At 62.5% G+C, this 19,638-nt stretch overlaps 1 protein-coding gene across 1 annotated transcript in view; it reads left to right on the top strand.

Annotated features, from left to right (window-relative positions):
- GRID1 (glutamate ionotropic receptor delta type subunit 1) overlaps positions 1 to 19,638 on the top strand; it is a gene marked incomplete at its 3' end in the record, with an annotated part of 641,508 nt that overhangs the window by 348,926 nt on the left and 272,944 nt on the right. Inside the window, exon 5 of the mRNA XM_079793699.1 lies at positions 18,916 to 18,969. Within this exon, the coding sequence (XP_079649825.1) occupies positions 18,916 to 18,969 (54 nt within the window). The remainder of the gene's footprint in view (positions 1 to 18,915; positions 18,970 to 19,638) is intronic.

Genomic DNA, 19,638 nt, shown 5'->3' with positions numbered 1-19,638 from the left:
GTGTGTGTGCGTGCGTGTGTGTGTGCATGTGTGTGTGTGTGCTGTGTGTGTGTGCGTGTGTGTGTGCGTGTGTGTGTGTGTGTGTGTGTGTGTAACTAATAATGTAAAAGGCTTGCCGGTTGGAAGCGAGCAGTGGCGTGCTGTGGTCCCTGGCTGTGAGAGTGGCCTGCAGCAGGAGCAGAAATGGTCGAGAGGTGGGTGAAGCAGGCTGTCCTGCGGTCCCGCCGGGCTCCCCGCCCTCCCGGACTGGTCCTACTTGTGTGCGTCTGTGGGGCAAGGCATGATGGGCCTCCGGGCTGACTTGATGCCGTGAAATCTGCCCTTTGCTGTGTGCACCTTCACCTTTGACCTCAGGTCAGCTCTTGCTTTATCCCTACTTCTTTCCATGATGACTCCTCTCTCCCAAACTTTGAAGACTTTTCCCTCCAACTTCCTGCTGCACGGGAGGTTGCGCTGGAACCCCTGGTCTCCCTCACCTGGCCTGGCCCACCTGAGCCTTGGGCACCGCCGCCGTCCAGCCGGAGTCCTCTCCTCCGCCCTCACCAGGCTCACCCACGGCCACTTCCCACCACTGTCCTTTCCACACATTCCAGACTCCCCCCTCCCGCCCTGTGACTTCCTTCCCTGGACCTCCTCACCACCTTCTGACCATCAAGACTGCCTGCCAGTTGGTTTCCTAAAGTCCGCTCGCAAGATTCTCCTCCAGTGGCCAATCTGCGCGCGTGGGTCCCAGGTCCGACCGTGCACTGCCCACCGAACCTCCTCCGGGCCGAGGCCCCGCCGTGCAGCCCCCCTGCGTGAGAGCTCAGTGTCCTGGAGACCTCAGCGTGCTCCTTGACAGACACTATGGGGGGGGGGGGGGGCGGCGGCTGCTGTGGCAGGGCCACTTATGCCGGGCTTTGTGCCTGCCGGCTTCCTGCTGGGCCAGGGGCCCGGCACTCCCTGAGCCATGTGCCCGGCTTCCCTCCGAAGGCCCGGAAACCGAGGGGGCGTGCCCGAGGCGGGAAGCTCAGGGTCTAGGTGGGCGCTGCGGGCCCGCTTGAGGCCTGTCTCCTCGGCTTGTAGGTGGTGGCGCCTCGCTGGGTCCCGTGTTCTCTGGGGACACGTCTGGTGTCTCGCGGGCTTGGAAGGACAGTCGCCGTGGAGTAAGCCCACCGATGGCCTCATTTGAACTTGTCGCTGCTTTAAAAACCCTATCTCCAGTACAGTCACGTTTGAGGGGTCGGGTGGGACCGCACCCTAAGCATTGGAGGGCCGCAGGTCAGCCAGCTGTGTCCCCGGACGCCTCCCGAGGGCCCTGTGCCTCCGCGGGCGGTTGCAACGCCTGCACCTCGCACGTTTCGCCCATAGTTGGCTTCTGCTTTAAGAACAGGGACCTGTTGGCACCCCCGCCTCTTCTATCCCATGGAACACAGCCCGGAGCTCCGGGCACGGGGAGAAGGCACGCCGCTGCTCAGCGCCGGCCCCCCTCGGGCCGGGGTACTTCGGGCCGTCACTCACCCTCAGCTGCTGAGCCTCCCTCTGGGTTCTGAGCCCGGCGTGGCCGGTGGGGGGACGCCGCGCATGAGCACTAACCTCCCGCCCATGGGCACTGGGCCGGGCAGTGCTGCGTCTGCCTCAACACCAGCGGGCGCGGCGAGGCTTGCACCGCGGGAGAACCCGCTGGGAAGAGTGGGTGGTCTCAGGCAGCCCCCCGCAAGCCCGGCACTAATGGGAACGTGCCCTACCCCTGGGCCACCGCCAGCCCCTCCCAGAGAACAGTCACGAGCACCAAGCCTGTGCCCAGTGGGTGCCGGGGAGGCTGAGACTCCATGAGCCTCCTCCTTGGGGGTCTGGTGGGCGGGTGGCGAGCAGGCTCTGGGGCGTGCTGGTGGAGAGTTGTTCCACTGCTTTGTCCGCCCCAGGCGCGGCCTGGAGCCCCCTGCTCCCAGTTCTCGCCCAGCACGGCTGTTCCGCGGGCGGGCGCCCGGGCCGGGGTGGCAGGTGGGCCACACCCCGAGACAAAGCATACGTGTATTTGGGTTCTGCTTCTGCCCCTCCTGGAGGCTGGATTTGGGGTGACATGGCTTTGCTCTTGGGCCCAAAGGGCTTTGGGCAAAAACTGAGCTGCTGGCCAGGTCAGCTCCGGGCCCCACTGCACAGGGCTTTGAACTTGGGGAGGAGCCATCTCAAAGGCTATGAGGCAGTTTATACTGTGGATGCTAAAGAAAATAGGTTCTTCCTCTCTCTTCTCTCTCCAATGAGTTTGCAACATTTTCCCTCCTTATTGTCCAAGACCTCAGCGCCCAGCCGTGGCCTCTCAGTCATGCTCAGTGGCCAGCGTCTTCTCAGCCCGTTGGCGGACGCACTGGCGCGTGGGCCTCGCCGCCTGAGGGCTCAGCGTGCTGCCCGCTGGCACTGACTGGCTGGCAGTGGCGGGCAGGTCTCCGGTCTGCAGGCTCTGGTCAGTGGCTGCTGTGAGGATGAGTGGGCGTCGCGTGTGGAGGGCTGAGCTCGGGGTCTGGGCTGGACCTGCTAGGGCGGGCGATGGGCCTGCGGAGCCAGCCCTCAGCCCAGCCTTCCCGCCAGCACCTCCCCTGGCCTCCCGGAGGCGGAGGCGGGCTCAGATGCTCCTCAGCAAAGAGCCTTGTGGGCGTTCCCCAGAGGCGGGTAGGGAGTCCGCAGGTTAACCCTGACCCCGTCCGCAGACAAGGGAATGGGAGCCTTGTCTCCAGCACCCTCAAGCCACCACCTCCCACCGGCAGATGCAGTGCTCAGAGGGCCGGCTTCCTGCCGCCCGGGTGCGGGTCTGGGCTTCCCGGGAGCTCAGCCGGGCACTGGGTGAGGTGGGGGCCGTAACTCACACGTGGGCAGGGGCCGACTCCCGGGAAAGGCCTGGCAGACAGTCTGGAAGAGACCCACAGGGAGTCCAAGGTACCCCACGGCTCCAGGAGGACGATGTCCCGAGCAGGAGCCACGGGATCGGGTGGGGGTGGGGGAACGCGTTGGGCAGTTTTCCTGTGAGAGCAACGCCCCGAGAGGTGCTGGAGGGAAGGCCAAGTGAGCAGCAGAGGCTGGACTAGAATCGCGGGTTCCTTTCCCAAGCAGGCAGGCCCTGGAGCCCCGAGGGCCTGAGCTGGCTCCATGACAGCCAGTTTCCTCGAGGTTCTGGCATATTCTGACGCTCAGGCCCCGTGATGGTTGCTTTTCTGATTTCCTTGTGAACGGGCTTCTCACATCCACCACAGCCTTGCATCCAGCCCCGCCCCTGCCTTGCAAACGGGGGTGGGGATGAGGGTTGCATTCCCTTCTCATGCGGCACGGAGGCTGACGTGGCACGGAGGCTGATGCTGCATGGAGGCTGATGCAGCACAGAAGCTGATGTTGCACGGAGGCTGATGCTGCATGGAGGCTGATGCTGCATGGAGGCTGACGCTGCATGGAGGGTGATTTGCATGGAGGCTGACGCAGCATGGAGGCTGATGTTGTATGAAGGCTGACACTGCAAGGAGGCTGACACTGTATGGAGGCTGATGCTGGAGGCTGATGTTGCACGGAGGCTGAGGCTGCACAGAAGCTGATGCAGCATGGAGGCTGATGTTACATGGAGGCTGATGTTGCATGGAGGCTGACGCTGCATGGAGGCTGACGCTGCATGGAGGCTGATGTTGCATAGAGGCTGATGCTGCATGGAGGCTGACACTGTATGGAGGCTAATGTTGCATGGAGGCTGACACTGTGTGGAGGCTGACGCTGCATGGAGGCTGATGCTGCATGGAGGCTGATGTTGCATGGAGGCTGATGTTGCATGGAGGCTGACGCTGTATGGAGGCTGATGCTGCATGGAGGCTGACGCTGCATGGAGGCTGATGCTGCATGGAGGCTGACGTTGCATGGAGGCTGATGCTGCATGGAGGCTGATGCTGCATGGAGGCTGATGTTGCATGGAGGCTGATGTTGCATGGAGGCAGGTCTTCCTAAAAGGCATGTTGTTACAAAGGAGCAGCAGGTCTTAGACTTACTCCATGTCTGTCACTGGGAAATGCAGCCCTGGGTTCTGGCCTGAAGGGTTGGAGTTGGGCTTAAACACATGCTAATTGTCCACAAGCTTTCATTAGCTCATGCTCCTGGATACGGTGCCTAGATAAGCTGCCAGCAATGAACACAAAGAGTTGGCCTTTGCACGTTGTAAAACAAATGCTCAGCAATGGGGCTGAAGGCCTACAGGTGCAGGGCTCCCCCCACTGACTACTCCTTCGGGCCCAGAGGAAGTGGCACAGGCTCCGACTTAGAAATGCCAGTGGAGCAGTGGGCCCAGGCAGTGAGAAGGGGGTAACCAGGGGAGGCGGGCAGTGCTGCTGGTGACGCTGTTTTCTCAGCCTTGAGAGAAAAGACCTTTTCTTCCCATCACCAGGGACCAGGCCGGGCCAGAGGCTGGGCGTGTGCTGACATGTCCATGCCCAGAGGCTGGTGCGTGTGCTGACCGTGTCCAGGCCCAGAGGAGGGTGCGTGTGCTGACCGTGTCCATGCCCAGAGGCTGGGCGTGTGCTGACCGTGTCCATGCCCAGAGGAGGGTGCGTGTGCTGACCGTGTCCATGCCCAGAGGCTGGGCGTGTGCTGACCGTGTCCATGCCCAGAGGCTGGGCGTGTACTGACCGTGTCCATGCCCAGAGGCTGGGCGTGTGCTGACCGTGTCCATGCCCAGAGGCTGGGCGTGTGCTGACCGTGTCCATGCCCAGAGGAGGGTGCGTGTGCTGACCGTGTCCATGCCCAGAGGCTGGTGCGTGTGCTGACCGTGTCCATGCCCAGAGGCTGGGCGTGTACTGACCGTGTCCATGCCCAGAGACTGGGCGTGTGCTGACCGTGTCCATGCCCAGAGGCTGGGCGTGTGCTGACCGTGTCCATGCCCAGAGGCTGGGCGTGTGCAGACTGTGTCCATGCCCAGAGGCTGGGCGTGTGCTGACCGTGTCTATGCCCACAGGCTGGTGCGTGTGCTGACCGTGTCCATGCCCAGAGGCTGGGCGTGTGCTGACCGTGTCCATGCCCAGAGGCTGGTGCGTGTGCTGACCGTGTCCATGCCCAGAGGAGGGTGCGTGTGCTGACCGTGTCCATGCCCAGAGGATGGTGCGTGTGCTGACCGTGTCCATGCCCAGAGGAGGGTGTGTGTGCTGACCGTGTCCAGGCCCAGAGGCTGGGCATGTGCTGACCGTGTTGATGCCCAGAGGCTGGGCGTGTGCTGACCGTGTCAATGCCCAGAGGATGGTGCGTGTGCTGACGTGTCCATGCCCAGAGGCTGGGCGTGTGCTGACCGTGTCCATGCCCAGAGGCTGGGCGTGTGCTGACCGTGTCCATGCCCACAGGCTGGTGCGTGTGCTGACCGTGTCCAGGCCCAGAAGCTGGGCGTGTGCTGACCGTGTCCATGCCCAGAGGCTGGGCGTGTACTGACCGTGTCCATGCCCAGAGGCTGGGCGTGTGCTCACCGTGTCCATGCCCAGAGGCTGGGCGTGTGCTGACCGTGTCCATGCCCAGAGGCTGGGCGTGTACTGACCGTGTCCATGCCCAGAGGCTGGGCGTGTGCTCACCGTGTCCATGCCCAGAGGCTGGGCTTGTGCTGACCGTGTCCATGCCCAGAGGCTGGTGTGTGTGCTGACCGTGTCCATGCCCAGAGGCTGGTGCGTGTGCTGACCGTGTCCATGCCCAGAGGAGGGTGCGTGTGCTGACCGTGTCCAGGCCCAGAGGCTGGGCATGTGCTGACCGTGTTGATGCCCAGAGGCTGGGCGTGTGCTGACCGTGTCAATGCCCAGAGGATGGTGCGTGTGCTGACGTGTCCATGCCCAGAGGCTGGGCGTGTGCTGACCGTGTCCATGCCCAGAGGCTGGGCGTGTGCTGACCGTGTCCATGCCCACAGGCTGGTGCGTGTGCTGACCGTGTCCAGGCCCAGAGGCTGGGCTTGTGCTGACCGTGTCCATGCCCAGAGGCTGGTGTGTGTGCTGACCGTGTCCATGCCCAGAGGCTGGTGCGTGTGCTGACCGTGTCCATGCCCAGAGGAGGGTGCGTGTGCTGACCGTGTCCAGGCCCAGAGGCTGGGCATGTGCTGACCGTGTTGATGCCCAGAGGCTGGGCGTGTGCTGACCGTGTCAATGCCCAGAGGATGGTGCGTGTGCTGACGTGTCCATGCCCAGAGGCTGGGCGTGTGCTGACCGTGTCCATGCCCAGAGGCTGGGCGTGTGCTGACCGTGTCCATGCCCACAGGCTGGTGCGTGTGCTGACCGTGTCCAGGCCCAGAGGCTGGGCGTGTGCTGACCGTGTCCATGCCCAGAGGCTGGGCGTGTACTGACCGTGTCCATGCCCAGAGGCTGGGCGTGTGCTCACCGTGTCCATGCCCAGAGGCTGGGCGTGTGCTGACCGTGTCCATGCCCAGAGGCTGGGCGTGTACTGACCGTGTCCATGCCCAGAGGCTGGGCGTGTGCTCACCGTGTCCATGCCCAGAGGCTGGGCTTGTGCTGACCGTGTCCATGCCCAGAGGCTGGTGTGTGTGCTGACCGTGTCCAGGCCCAGAGGCTGGTGCGTGTGCTGACCGTGTCCAGGCCCAGAGGCTGGTGTGTGTGCTGACCGTGTCCAGGCCCAGAGGCTGGTGTGTGTGCTGACCGTGTCCAGGCCCAGAGGCTGGTACGTGTGCTTACCGTGTCCATGCCCAGAGGCTGGCGCGTGTGCTGACCGTGTCCAGGCCCAGAGGCTGGTGTGTGTGCTGACCGTGTCCATGCCCAGAGGCTGGGTGTGTGCTGACCGTGTCCATGCCCAGAGGAGGGTGCGTGTGCTGACCGTGTCCATGCCCAGAGGCTGGGCGTGTGCTGACCGTGGCCAGGCCTTGGGCACCTGCTGTCCCCATGCTGGGGGAAAAGAATTCGTGCTTTGGACCCAGATGGACCTGGGCTGAAATCCAATCTCTGCCCAGTGCTCACTGAGGGATCAGCAGAATGCAGATCGCGATCTGGTCCCAGTTCTGGCCTGTGAACGTGTGTGCTGAGGAGCGGGTGTGGACCGTGGAGAGGACGGCCTGTATCCGAGTGTCTGGCCGGCGCTCGATGAAAGCAGGCTCCCAACACCACGGAAATGGCTCCCTGGGTCCCGGTGAAGGTTGAGAACAAGAGGAAGAGGCAGCCTCCTCCGGCCCTCGAGCCCGTCTCCTTCGCCTGTTTCGGCGTTGGGATGCGAGCACTGCTCCTGGCCTCCTTGTGGTCCAGGGGCCGTGGCCACCCTCCCGGTGCTGTCTGGGAGCCCTTCCTGTCAGCGCGAGGGGGTCCTGTCCACAGTGTGTGGGAGCCCAGAGCTGGGGCTCGGTCTGCCTTTATTTCTGGAGGAAACCGTGGCCACCAGTGTGCCAGGCGGCATGCTGGAATCGTGTGTCACTTCGACTCCACTCGCGATGGCCCTGGGAAATGCCCTGAGGTTCCGCCGGGGGTGCTGGTCCCAGACAGGGTGTGGACGGACAGCTCCTCTGTTCCTTCACTGTGACAGCCACGTTCCCTCAGGAGGCGGCATGCGTGTCAGGACGTGTGCAGCCATCATGCTCTGCCGCTGCCAGTGATGCCCGGGCGCACGGCTGGCTGTGTCCAGGGCCAGCTTTCCACCCAGCATCTCGGGCCTCGTACTCAGCAGGGCTGTCAGGGCCAGCAGGGCCCTCTGGGAGTTCCCACCCTCTGCTCCTCGGTAAGGTTCCACGCTTGCCAGTCCATTGACGGGCCCCACAGGCGGGCAGGGGGCGCTGGTGGCCGGGCAGGGTGAGGCGCTCAGGCAGCAGCTGACGCAGAGGAGGCCGGCCTCTCGAGGTCACTGAGGACATAGTTCGGATCCCACCGCCTCTGTGGCAGCTGCCGCACCTGCCCAGGCTCCACGCCGCCACCGCATTGTTTTGAGGGCCGTCCATAGGCAGGGCCCAGCGCCAGGACAAGCCCCGTGGCAGGAAGCTGGCCTCCCTGCTTGCCGAAGACGCGTGACCAGGAGCTGGGCCGCACTGCCTGCTCCCCGCGCCCCCCCCCCCCCCCCCCCCCGCCCGGTCCGATGGGCTCAGCACCTCCCTGCAGAGGCCGGGACACAGCGTGGGCGCATGCGCTGCAGAGGGAGTGGGCGTGGAGCGGGCGTGACCGTGGAGGGGAGTGGCCTGTGCCGCCGTGAAGGAGGCAGTGCCCACACACGCCCTGGGGTCCTCCTGCCACTGTGGGCTCCGGGCTCAGCTGCTGGTCAGGGCGGGCCCAGTCTGCTGACGGGAGGGAGGCCGCGTGGAGGTCACGTGGGAGGTGAGCCGGAGGCGCGGGGAGGGCCCTGCATTACCCGGTCATCTGTCCTGAGCTGCATCCCGCTGGAGCCTCACAACTGATCTCATTTAGTCTCACAACCACCCGGGGGCGGTGTGTGTCCGGACTGGGTTGCAGGAGGGGTTTTGAGGGAGGGTTTGTGCCAGTGGCTCGTTAAGAAGTGTCCGCAGGGATGTAAAGGCACAGGGAACTGAAGGAAGCCAGGAGGGGGGAGGTCGGGGTCCAGTGGAACCGAGTGGCTGGTCCTGCGGAGGGTTCTGGACACAGCCGGGCTCCCCGCAGAGCCGTCCCCATCGGCAGCAGACAGCGGCGTGTGAGACCCTCGATGCGTGGTTAGGGCTGCGCTTTCCAGGCACCGTGGGTGCCAAGCGGGTTCAGCAGCCGGCACCCCGGTGTCTGCCCTTGGGAGAGCGCGTAGAAGCCCGTGTGCCCCAAAGGGAATGGAGGGCAGGGCCAGAGCACCATACTACGGTTGGCATTGTGAGGCCTGGAGCTGCTGCCAGGGAGGTGGCCCGCCCAGGGCACTCAGCTCGCATGGCCAGACCGCCCCGCCACCTGCCTCCTCTGTACCTTCCCATCGCTCGCTGGGACGGAGGGACGGGGCCTGCACTCACCTCGGGGTTGGGAGAAGAGGGAAGGAGGGCACTTAGAAGGGGACTCTGTGCGGGGTGGGGGGCGCCCACTGCGAGGTGAGCAGGCCGGGCTCTTCCTCGGAGCTGGCAGCTCCCGGTACTTCGGAGGGAGTGCAGGGCGCCTTCTTCTCCGTCCACCTCAGCTCTGCCCGCTGCACCCGGAAAAGGCTGCGCCACAGCTGGTTATCTCCCTGCGGGAAGAGGCCCCGCACACGGTGCTTCCCTGGTGAGGGCTGGTGGGCGGGGGCTTCCTGCGGGCTTTCGGACCAAGTCTCCCTCCATGTCCTCGTGCCTGAGGCTGAGGGCCCTGGGAGACCCTCGGAGTGGCCGGCTCCTGCCTGCTCCGGGACTTGCCCACTGCGGAGCCCAGCTCTGTGCTGCCTTCTGCTGGACACACAGGGACCGCTCACCTGCCCGGTGCACCCGTCTTCACACTGCACTTCCGGAGCAGGGCTGGGTCCTGAAGGCCCAGGGGGGACACGGGCTCCAAAGCATCCCAGGGTCCCCGTTCTTGTGGGTGTGGGGTTCCCGGGGCTCCGGCTCAGGGGCCCACATGTTAAATAGCTCCCCGGGAAGCTCCCAGGTGGTGGGGGAGGGTCATCCGGAAGATGTGAGCGCCATTGGAACTGCCAACTGCACCCCAGCAAGTGGACTTAGGGGGGACTAGGGGTGGACTAGGGGTGGACCAGGGGTGGACCAGGAGGGGACTAGGGGGGACTAGGGGTGGACCAGTGGTGGACCAGGGGTGGACTAGGGGTGGACTAGGGGGGACTAGGGATGGACCAGGGGTGGACTAAGGGTGGACCAGGGGTGGACCAGGGGTGGACTAGGGGTGGACTAGGGGTGGACTAAGGGTGGACCAGGGGTGGACTAGGGGGGGACTAGGGGGGACTAGGGGTGGACCAGGGGTGGACTAGGGGGGGACTAGGGGGGACTAGGGGTGGACCAGTGGTGGACCAGGGGTGGACTAGGGGTGGACCAGGGGTGGACTAGGGGTGGACTAGGGGGGACTAGGGATGGACCAGGGGTGGACTAAGGGTGGACCAGGGGTGGACCAGGGGTGGACTAGGGGTGGACTAGGGGGGACTAGGGGTGGACTAGGGGGGACTAGGGATGGACCAGGGGTGGACCAGGGGTGGACTAGGGGTGGACTAGGGGTGGACTAAGGGTGGACCAGGGGTGGACTAGGGGGGGACTAGGGGGGACTAGGGATGGACCAGGGGTGGACTAGGGGTGGACCAGGGGTGGACTAAGGGTGGACCAGGGGTGGACTAGGGGTGGACTAGGGGTGGACTAGGGGGGGACTAGGGGTGGACTAGGGATGGACCAGGGGTGGACCAGGGGTGGACTAGGGATGGACCAGGGGTGGACTAAGGGTGGACTAGGGGTGGACCAGGGGTGGACCAGGGGTGGACTAGGGGGGACTAGGGGGGACTAGGGGTGGACTAAGGGTGGACCAGGGGTGGACTAGGGGGGACTAGGGTGGACCAGGGGTGGACTAGGGGGGACTAGGGGGGACTAGGGGTGGACTAGGGGGGACTAGGGATGGACTAGGGGTGGACTAAGGGTGGACCAGGGGTGGACCAGGGGTGGACTAGGGGTGGACTAGGGGGGACTAGGGGTGGACTAGGGGGGACTAGGGATGGACCAGGGGTGGACCAGGGGTGGACCAGGGGTGGACTAGGGGTGGACTAGGGGTGGACTAGGGATGGACCAGGGGTGGACTAGGGGTGGACTAGGGGTGGACTAAGGGTGGACCAGGGGTGGACTAGGGGTGGACTAGGGGTGGACTAGGGGGGGACTAGGGGTGGACTAGGGATGGACCAGGGGTGGACCAGGGGTGGACTAGGGATGGACCAGGGGTGGACTAAGGGTGGACTAGGGGTGGACCAGGGGTGGACTAGGGGGGACTAGGGGTGGACTAGGGGGGACTAGGGGTGGACTAGGGGGGACTAGGGATGGACCAGGGGTGGACTAGGGGGGACTAGAGATGGACCAGGGGTGGACTAGGGGGGACTAGGGGTGGACTAGGGGGGACTAGGGGTGGACTAGGGGTGGACTAAGGGTGGACCAGGGGTGGACTAGGGGGGACTAGGGGGGACTAGGGGTGGACTAGGGGGGACTAGGGGTGGACTAGGGGGGACTAGGAGGGACTAGGTGTGGACTAAGGGTGGACCAGGGGTGGACTAGGGGGGACTAGGGATGGACCAGGGGTGGACTAGGGGTGGACCAGGGGTGGACTAGGGGTGCACTAGGGTGGACCAGGGGTGGACTAAGGGTGGACCAGGGGTGGACCAGGGGTGGACCAGGGGTGGACTAGGGGGGACTAGGGGGGACTAGGGGTGGACTAGGGGGGACTAGGGGTGGACTAGGGGGGACTAGGGATGGACCAGGGGTGACTCCATCGCGACTAGGTGCATGACTGACCCCTGTTAAGGCCTCTGAATATCGTATTTTCCAGCATATAAGACGACCCTCAACTTTTCCAGTTAAAATATAGAGTTTGGGATATACTCGCCATATAAGACTACCCTTCTTCCAACGCACACCAAATAAAAATTAAAAAAACATCAGATTTGATTTCAATATGGTAATTTTAATTCAAATGCTTATGACATGCTGGTACTTAGCAGGAAAACTGTAACTTATAAACATAAGGCTGTTTGTCATCAAACATGTAAACATAAAACAGTGCAAGTGGATTAAACTTTTCCTAATTCCTCTAAAGCTGAAAGGAAGGATAAGACAATAAACCCATGGGAGCTGCCATGCTGTTTGTTTTCTAAGCTGTCAACCAAACTGGAACTGATGATGATAGGAGGAAGATAACAAACAATAGAGAGAGAGCAAGTGCCGGGCAAGTCCCTGGCGAGTTAGCAATGCCCATCATAACTGCAAGCTACCGTATTTTTACAGGTTTTGCTAGCGTGACAGTTTCCCTTTAAAAGCCTTCAAAATCCTCCTGTTCGTCATCTGATATCATAAGTACTACATCAATGACATCTTGTGATACATTTGTAAGGCAGTCATCGTGTGGATCGAATTCCGTATCAGATGGTGTGGTCTCAGCTTCGGCTTCCTCTTCATCTTGCCACAAGTAGTCGTCCTCCATACCATCTAATGAATTTGATATGCCACACTTCTGGAAAGACTGGATTACTGTTTCTGCATCAATATCATTCCAGGCTTTTATGACAAATGTGCACAAAACATCCAGCTGTGGAGCACGCATGTTTCCCCCTTTTGTGAATGACTTTTCGCCGCTAACCATTCATTCCACTGTTCTCGAATGCTATCTTTAAATGTGTATTTCTGGGCACAGCGCCGCTCTATCTCTTTTTTCCATACCCCGGGCATCCCAGACGCCTACAGCTTGCTCCGGCCTTCACTTACACCTTCCCGGTGAGGCGCCCCCTCACCTTGTCATCGGGACCGCGTTAAGTCGCTTCTTTCCACGAATCCCGGTGAGTGGATTTTCTTCTACCGTACTTGTACAGCGCCGCCCTGGCTGCTTTCATACGGTCACCGCATACGGTGGAGGGGAGGGGGGAGCTCAAAAACGGCCACAGTTGCATCCCCGCCCTATGTGGCGAGCACCCGGCCGCACTCCTTTCATTTCAGTGGAGCCGGATGGAGACTGTATGCGGCACAAAAAGGAGCCGACTGAAGATACTTGTGGTCTCCGTCCGGCTCCATTGAAATGAATGGAGTGCAGCCGTTTTTGAGCTCCCCCCACCGTATGCGACGACCACAGATTCTCCAGTCCGGCTCGGAAGTTTCAGCACCCGCCCTATAAGACGACACCTGGTGTATAAGACGACCCCTAACTTTTGAAAAGATTTTCCTGGGTTAAAGGGTCGTCTTATACGCCGGAAAATATGGTAATTTCTGGGATTCTGGCGGCAGGTGCAACCAACGATTTGACCAAGAAGGCAGGCTTCCCTGTTGACCCTGCCGCCTGCCAACCTGGAGTGTCGGCCCTGCTCCCCAGCCGCCGCTGCACCTGGCGGGGGGCTGGCTCCGGATTATTCCAGGAGGCTCTGGCAGGCGAGCATCCAAGCAGCAGCCTCCAGAAGCAGTGCTACAGGGCGTCAGTGCTGTAGGGCTTCGGTGCTGTAGGGTGTTGGTGCTATAGGGGGTCAGTGCTGTAGGGCGTCGGTGCTGTAGGGCGTCGGTGCTGTAGGGCATCAGTGCCGTAGGGCGTCGGTGCCATAGGGCGTCGGTGCCGTAGGGCATCGGTGCTGTAGGGCGTCGGTGCTACAGGGCGTCGGTGCTGTAGGGCGTCAGTGCTGTAGGGCGTCGGTGCTGTAGGGCGTCGGTGCAGTAGGGCGTCGGTGCTGTAGGGCGTCGGTGCTGTAGGGAGTCGGTGCTACAGGGCATCAGTGCCGTAGGGCGTCGGTGCTACAAGGCATCAGTGCCGTAGGGCGTCGGTGCCGTAGGGCGTCGGTGCTGTAGGGTGTTGGTGCTGTAGGGCGTCGGTGCTACAGGGCATCAGTGCCGTAAGGCGTCGGTGTTGTAGGGCGTCGGTGCTGTAGGGCGTCGGTGCTGTAGGGCGTCGGTGCAACAGGGCATCAGTGCCGTAGGGCGTCGGTGCCGTAGGGTGTCGGTGCTGTAGGGCGTCGGTGCAGTAGGGTGTCGGTGCTGTAGGGCATTAGTGCAGTAGGGTGTTGGTGCTGTAGGGCGTTAGTGCAGTAGGTTGTCGGTGCCGTAGGGTTTTAGTGCAGTAGGGTGTTGGTGCTGTAGGGTGTCGGTGCTGTAGGGCGTTAGTGCAGTAGGGTGTTGGTGCTGTAGGGCGTTAGTGCAGTAGGGTATTGGTGCTGTAGGGCGTCAGTGCCGTAGGGCATTAGTGCAGTAGGGTGTTGGTGCTGTAGGGTGTCGGTGCTGTAGGGCGTTAGTGCAGTAGGGTGTTGGTGCTGTAGGGTGTCGGTGCTGTAGGGCGTTAGTGCAGTAGGGTGTCGGTGCTGTAGGGCGTTAGTGCAGTAGGGTGTTGGTGCTGTAGGGTGTCGGTGCCGTAGGGCGTTAGTGCAGTAGGGTGTTGGTGCTGTAGGGTGTCGGTGCTGTAGGGCGTTAGTGCAGTAGGGTGTTGGTGCTGTAGGGTGTCGGTGCTGTAGGGCGTTAGTGCAGTAGGTTGTCGGTGCTGTAGGGCGTTAGTGCAGTAGGTTGTCGGTGCTGTAGGTCGTTAGTGCAGTAGGGTGTTGGTGCTGTAGGGTGTCGGTGCCGTAGGGCGTTAGTGCAGTAGGGTGTTGGTGCTGTAGGGTGTGGGTGCTGTAGGGCGTTAGTGCAGTAGGGTGTTGGTGCTGTAGGGTGTGGGTGCTGTAGGGCGTTAGTGCAGTAGGGCGTTAGTGCAGTAGGGTGTCGGTGCTGTAGGGCGTTAGTGCAGTAGGGTGTTGGTGCTGTAGGGTGTCGGTGCCGTAGGGCATTAGTGCAGTAGGGTGTTGGTGCTGTAGGGCGTCGGTGCCGTAGGGCGTTAGTGCAGTAGGGTGTTGGTGCTGTAGGGTGTGGGTGCTGTAGGGCGTTAGTGCAGTAGGGTGTTGGTGCTGTAGGGTGTCGGTGCTGTAGGGCGTTAGTGCAGTAGGGTGTTGGTGCTGTAGGGCGTTAGTGCAGTAGGGTGTTGGTGCTGTAGGGTGTCAGTGCTGTAGGGCGTTAGTGCAGTAGGTTGTCGGTGCAGTAGGGCATCGGTGCCGTAGGGCGTTAGTGCAGTAGGGTGTCGGTGCTGTAGGGCGTCAGTGCTGTAGGCCGTCGGTGCATGCAGGCACCTTACTCTCCCCCACGTGTATATGCCCCCGGGCACCGCAGTCAGTGTAGACACACCGGGGAGACCTCTCCACCTCAGGCGCCCATTCCATCTTGAATGGCATGGAATTCAGAAGGGAGCTGAGCTCAGTACTGGAGACCTTTGTCCTGGTCCCGCTTTCAAAGTCGGCACGAGGAAGCCTAGCCTCCTGCACAGGATGCTCCTTGTGTGTCTGTGGAGGCCAACACTGAGTGGCCTCAGCTCCAGCCACGCTCCCTGCCACTGTGGCACGTTCCACTCCGTGGCCGATCTGGTCAGGTGTCCTCCATGGAGCAGGGTGCCCAGTAGCCAACCTCCCAGAGCAGACCTGTATGTAGCTCCTCCCTCTTCAGGGGTCTTTACTACCAAGTCTCATCTCCCCTTTGCCCTCTGCTCCTGGGCACCCAGGGTGGGCCTCTGTGGTCAGCTCTGTGAAGCCACCGCTCTTTTCGGCGTCAGTCCAGTCCTGGTGTCTGAGGGTTAGGACCTCCTCCTGGTTCTGCGTCATGTGCGGATTTGATGGGCATGCGTCAGGTACCCTCCCCCCCCCCATGCACACTAAGAGGTGCTGAGAGGTTGGGGGGCGCAACCAGGTGACAGGTGCCCCCACGTGTACACGAGGAGGTGCTAAGGCATTGGGGGGACACGGGAGCCGGGTGACAGTGCCCCCACGTGCACACGAGGAGGTGCTGAGGCGTTGGGGGGACACGGGAGCCGGGTGACAGGTTTCCCCACGTGCACACGAGGAGGTGCTGAGGCGTTGGGGGACACGGGAGCCGGGTGACAGGTTTCCCCATGTGCACACGAGGAGGTGCTGAGGCGTTGGGGGACACGGGAGCTGGGTGACAGTGCCCCCACGTGCACACAAGGAGGTGCTGAGGAGTTGGGGGGACACGGGAGCCGGCGTGTGCTACAGACACTGTTATCAGAGCTCAGAGTGTCCCTGTGCTCCCCGCTCCCCCTCCCCCGGGCGCCGGGATTCTGAGGATGCTCCTGAAAGTCGGGGCGCTGAGAGGAGAGGCTCTGGCTGGGTGACTGTGACTCCGCCTGGAGGGGCCCCCCTTCTCCACCTTCTCAGCATCTGAGTCCCTGCAGCCTCTGTGCGGGGCCTGCTCTCCTGAGTCTGTAGAATGGGCAGAAGGTGTCGTCAGGACATCGCTGCGAGGACCCAGGCCAGTCCGCATGCCCATCCCCGCTTGTCCTCATGGGGCTGGGCTGTCCGTGGGCCGGGCTGTCCGTGGGCTGGCACTCTGTCTGTGGGCTGGCACTCTGTCTGTGGGCTGGCACTCTGTCCGTGGGCTGGCGCTCTGTCCGTGGGCCGGGCTGTCCGTGGGCTGGGCTGTCCGTGGGCTGGCGCTCTGTCTGTGGGCTGGCGCTCTGTCCGTGGGCTGGGCTGTCCGTGGGCTGGCGCTCTGTCCGTGGGCTGGGCTGTCCATGGGCTGGCACTCTTTCCGTGGGCTGGGCTGTCTGTGGGCTGGGCTATCCATGGGCTGGGCTGTCTGTGGGCTGGGCTGTCCATGGGCTGGTGCTCTGTCCGTGGGCTGGGCTGTCCGTGGGCTGGCACTCTTTCCGTGGGCTGGGCTGTCTGTGGGCTGGGCTGTCCATGGGCTGGTGCTCTGTCCGTGGGCTGGGCTGTCCGTGGGCTGGCACTCTTTCCGTGGGCTGGGCTGTCTGTGGGCTGGGCTGTCCATGGGCTGGTGCTCTGCCCGTGGGCTGGGCTGTCCATGGGCTGGCACTCTTTCCGTGGGCTGGGCTGTCTGTGGGCTGGTGCTCTGTCCGTGGGCTGGGCTGTCCATGGGCTGGCACTCTTTCCGTGGGCTGGGCTGTCTGTGGGCTGGGCTGTCCATAGGCTGGGCTGTCCGTGGGCTGGGCTGTCCGTGGGCTGGACTGTCCATGGGCTGGGCTGTCCGTGGGCTGGCGCTCTGTCTGTGGGCTGGGCTGTCCGTGGGCCGGGCTGTCCGTGGGCTGGGCTGTCCGTGGGCTGGCGCTCTGTCCGTGGGCTGGGCTGTCCGTGGGCTGGCGCTCTGTCTGTGGGCTGGGCTGTCTGTGGGCTGGGCTGTTCATGGGCTGGGCTGTTCGTGGGCTGGGCTGTCCGTGGGCTGGGCTGTCCGTGGGCTGGGCTGTTCGTGGGCTGGGCTGTCCGTGGGCTGGGCTGTCCGTGGGCTGGGCTGTCCATGGGCTGGGCTGTCCGTGGGCTGGCGCTCTGTCTGTGGGCTGGGCTGTCCGTGGGCCGGGCTGTCCGTGGGCTGGGCTGTCCGTGGGCTGGCGCTCTGTCCGTGGGCTGGGCTGTCCGTGGGCTGGCGCTCTGTCTGTGGGCTGGGCTGTCTGTGGGCTGGGCTGTTCATGGGCTGGGCTGTTCGTGGGCTGGGCTGTCCGTGGGCTGGGCTGTCCGTGGGCTGGCACTCTGTCCGTGGGCTGGGCTGTCCGTGGGCTGGCACTCTTTCCGTGGGCTGGGCTGTCTGTGGGCTGGGCTGTTCATGGGCTGGGCTGTTCGTGGGCTGGGCTGTCCGTGGGCTGGGCTGTCTGTGGGCTGGCGCTCTGTCCATGGGCTGGGCTGTCCGTGGGCTGGCGCTCTGTCCGTGGGCTGGGCTGGGCTGTCCGTGGGCTGGGCTGGGCTGTCCGTGGGCTGGGCTGTCCGTGGGCTGGGCTGTCCGTAGGCTGGGCTGGGCTGTCCGTAGGCTGGGCTGTCCGTGGGCTGGCGCTCTGTCCGTGGGCTGGGCTGTCCATGGGCTGGGCTGTCCGTGGGCTGGGCTGTCCGTGGGCTGGCATTCTGTCTGTGGCTGGAGAAGGGTCTGTGTCTCCACCGGACGACCCGGGAGAGCCTGTGCGACCCTGCTCTTCCGTGCCGTGATCCCATCTGTGAGGACGTGGGGTGAGAGCTGGCTGGGCCCCCGGCCCGGTCTCCATGTGCTGCTGCCAGCAAACGCGTCCTCGCCGATGTCAGCGAGCCTGAGCGCCCCTGCGGTGCCATGCTGAGGCCTGGCCGCACGCGCGGGGCCGCCTGTGTGCTCACCTGCTGGGAGGACTCAGATCTCGGACTGGTCAGGAAGCCTTCCCTGATACACCGATTAGTCAGACGTGACAGATGTCGCCTGGCGTGTGTTTCATGACCCTACTTTAATAAAGACAGCTGTCTGCTATGTGTGCTTGCAGATGTGACCAGATTCTTAAAATGGCCTCGAGGGGGTGAATTTGGAGGGACCATGGGGCGTTTTTACTACGTTAGCACATTAAAAAAAATGGGATAGGATTATGGGCTGATTCTTATTTTTCTGTATTTTTTCAGCTAAAAAGGGTAACAATTACATTGCAAAAATACTAAATAAATAAATAAACAAACAAATAAATAAATAAGTAAGTAAGTAGGACTGGGATCTGCTAGCTCTCTGCCAGGGCGGGAGGCCTGGCGCGGTGCTGGGCACTAAGCAATCTGTGGCCATGCGGATGGGAGGACTTCCCAGCACAGGCCTGCCAACTGTCAGCTCTCCCTGCTTCTCCCCAAACGGAGCTCACAAATATCTGAGAGACAATGTAAGTGACAGGGTCCTCTCTGCTCTGCCCACCGAACTTCATTCACGCATTCAACATTTATTGAACACCTACTATGTGCTGGTTATGTTGTAAGTTTCTAGAACATACTGTGACCAAAACAGACATGGCCCCTGACCTCATGGAGACCCCCGCCTGGTGGAGGAGATAGACAGTAAGAAATAAATACCGATAACTCTTCAAGCACAGGAATGGCGAGTGCTATGGCGTAGAACTGAGTGCAGAGAGAGCGGGAGGTCAGGGCACTGCCCGGGGCAGAAAGAGCCAGTTCTATGGGTCTTGAGCACCATCTTCCTGGTGCACTCAGCACAGCTGGACCGCAGCTACAAACCCCTCCAGACTTCCCACCCTCTTACCTGGTCCAGACCGAGGAGACCCCCCCCACCCCAGGGCCCCTCCGGAGAGGAGTTTGCAGGCATGCTCCGGGGTAGGGGTGCCCGGTCTGGGCTCGGGGATGCCTGCGGGACGGCTGGCACACGAGGGCTCTGGGGCAGCTGGCACTCAGACATCTGCGTTCAGATGTCGGGTAGCCATGCCGCCAGCTGACCCCAGGAGACGGCACGTGAGGAAGAGCCGCGAGAGCAGTGTTACCACGCCGGCCTCGACAGTCACCGATGCCGCAGCTCCTGGCTGCTCCGTTCACGTTGGCTTTCCTTTCTCTCCGCAGGCCGTGGAGACCAACCTGGCTTCCAAGGACAGCCACTGGGTCTTCGTCAACGAGGTAGGAGCCCGGAGAGGGAGGAGCCTCACGGGGCCTCCCGCCCTTTGGGAAGGTTGGGGGTGAGCTTTTCACGTGCAATTCTGACTTGGGGTGCTACAGTGGATTCTGGGGCTCCGCTGTGCCAGCACAGGAGGTCAGAGAACTGCACTGGACCTGGCAGGATGCGCTCTGGAGCAGGGGGAGCCAGAGAGAGTTTGCACTTGAGTCCACAAAGAAGCCGAGGGTCTGAGGGACGTTGTGTGAGGTGTCCCGTGTGCGGGTGCGGGAGGCGGGGAGACTAGGGAAGGCTAGAAAATGGGTGCAGAGGAGGGGACAAAAGAATGAGAAGGGACAGAGGCTGCGTTTCCTGCAGGAGGTTGCAGGTGTGTGTGTTACCTGACTCTGTGTGAGCATACTAGTACATGTATGTAGGCATGTGTGTGCGAGTGTGTGTGGACACATGTGTATGCAGAAGTATGTTGTGAGTGTGACAGTGGGCGTGCGTGTGCACACGTGAGTGTACAGGTGTGGGAGTGTGCCCGTTCCCAGTCAGCTGGTGGGGCGGATGAGTTTCACATCGAAAGGCGGTGAATGGGAAGTCTCGCCCGCTGACCGGCTGTCCCACTGGTTTGGCCCCGGAAGGCATGGCAACAGGTTTTTCTGTGGCTTGGCCTCCTCTTCAGTAATCAC

Source organism: Cnephaeus nilssonii (assembly GCF_951640355.1).
Source record: "Cnephaeus nilssonii genome assembly, chromosome: 16".
Lineage (NCBI taxonomy): Eukaryota > Metazoa > Chordata > Mammalia > Chiroptera > Vespertilionidae > Cnephaeus > Cnephaeus nilssonii.
Note: the sequence above shows the minus strand (reverse complement) of the source record. Positions and strands in the feature narration are given on the sequence as shown.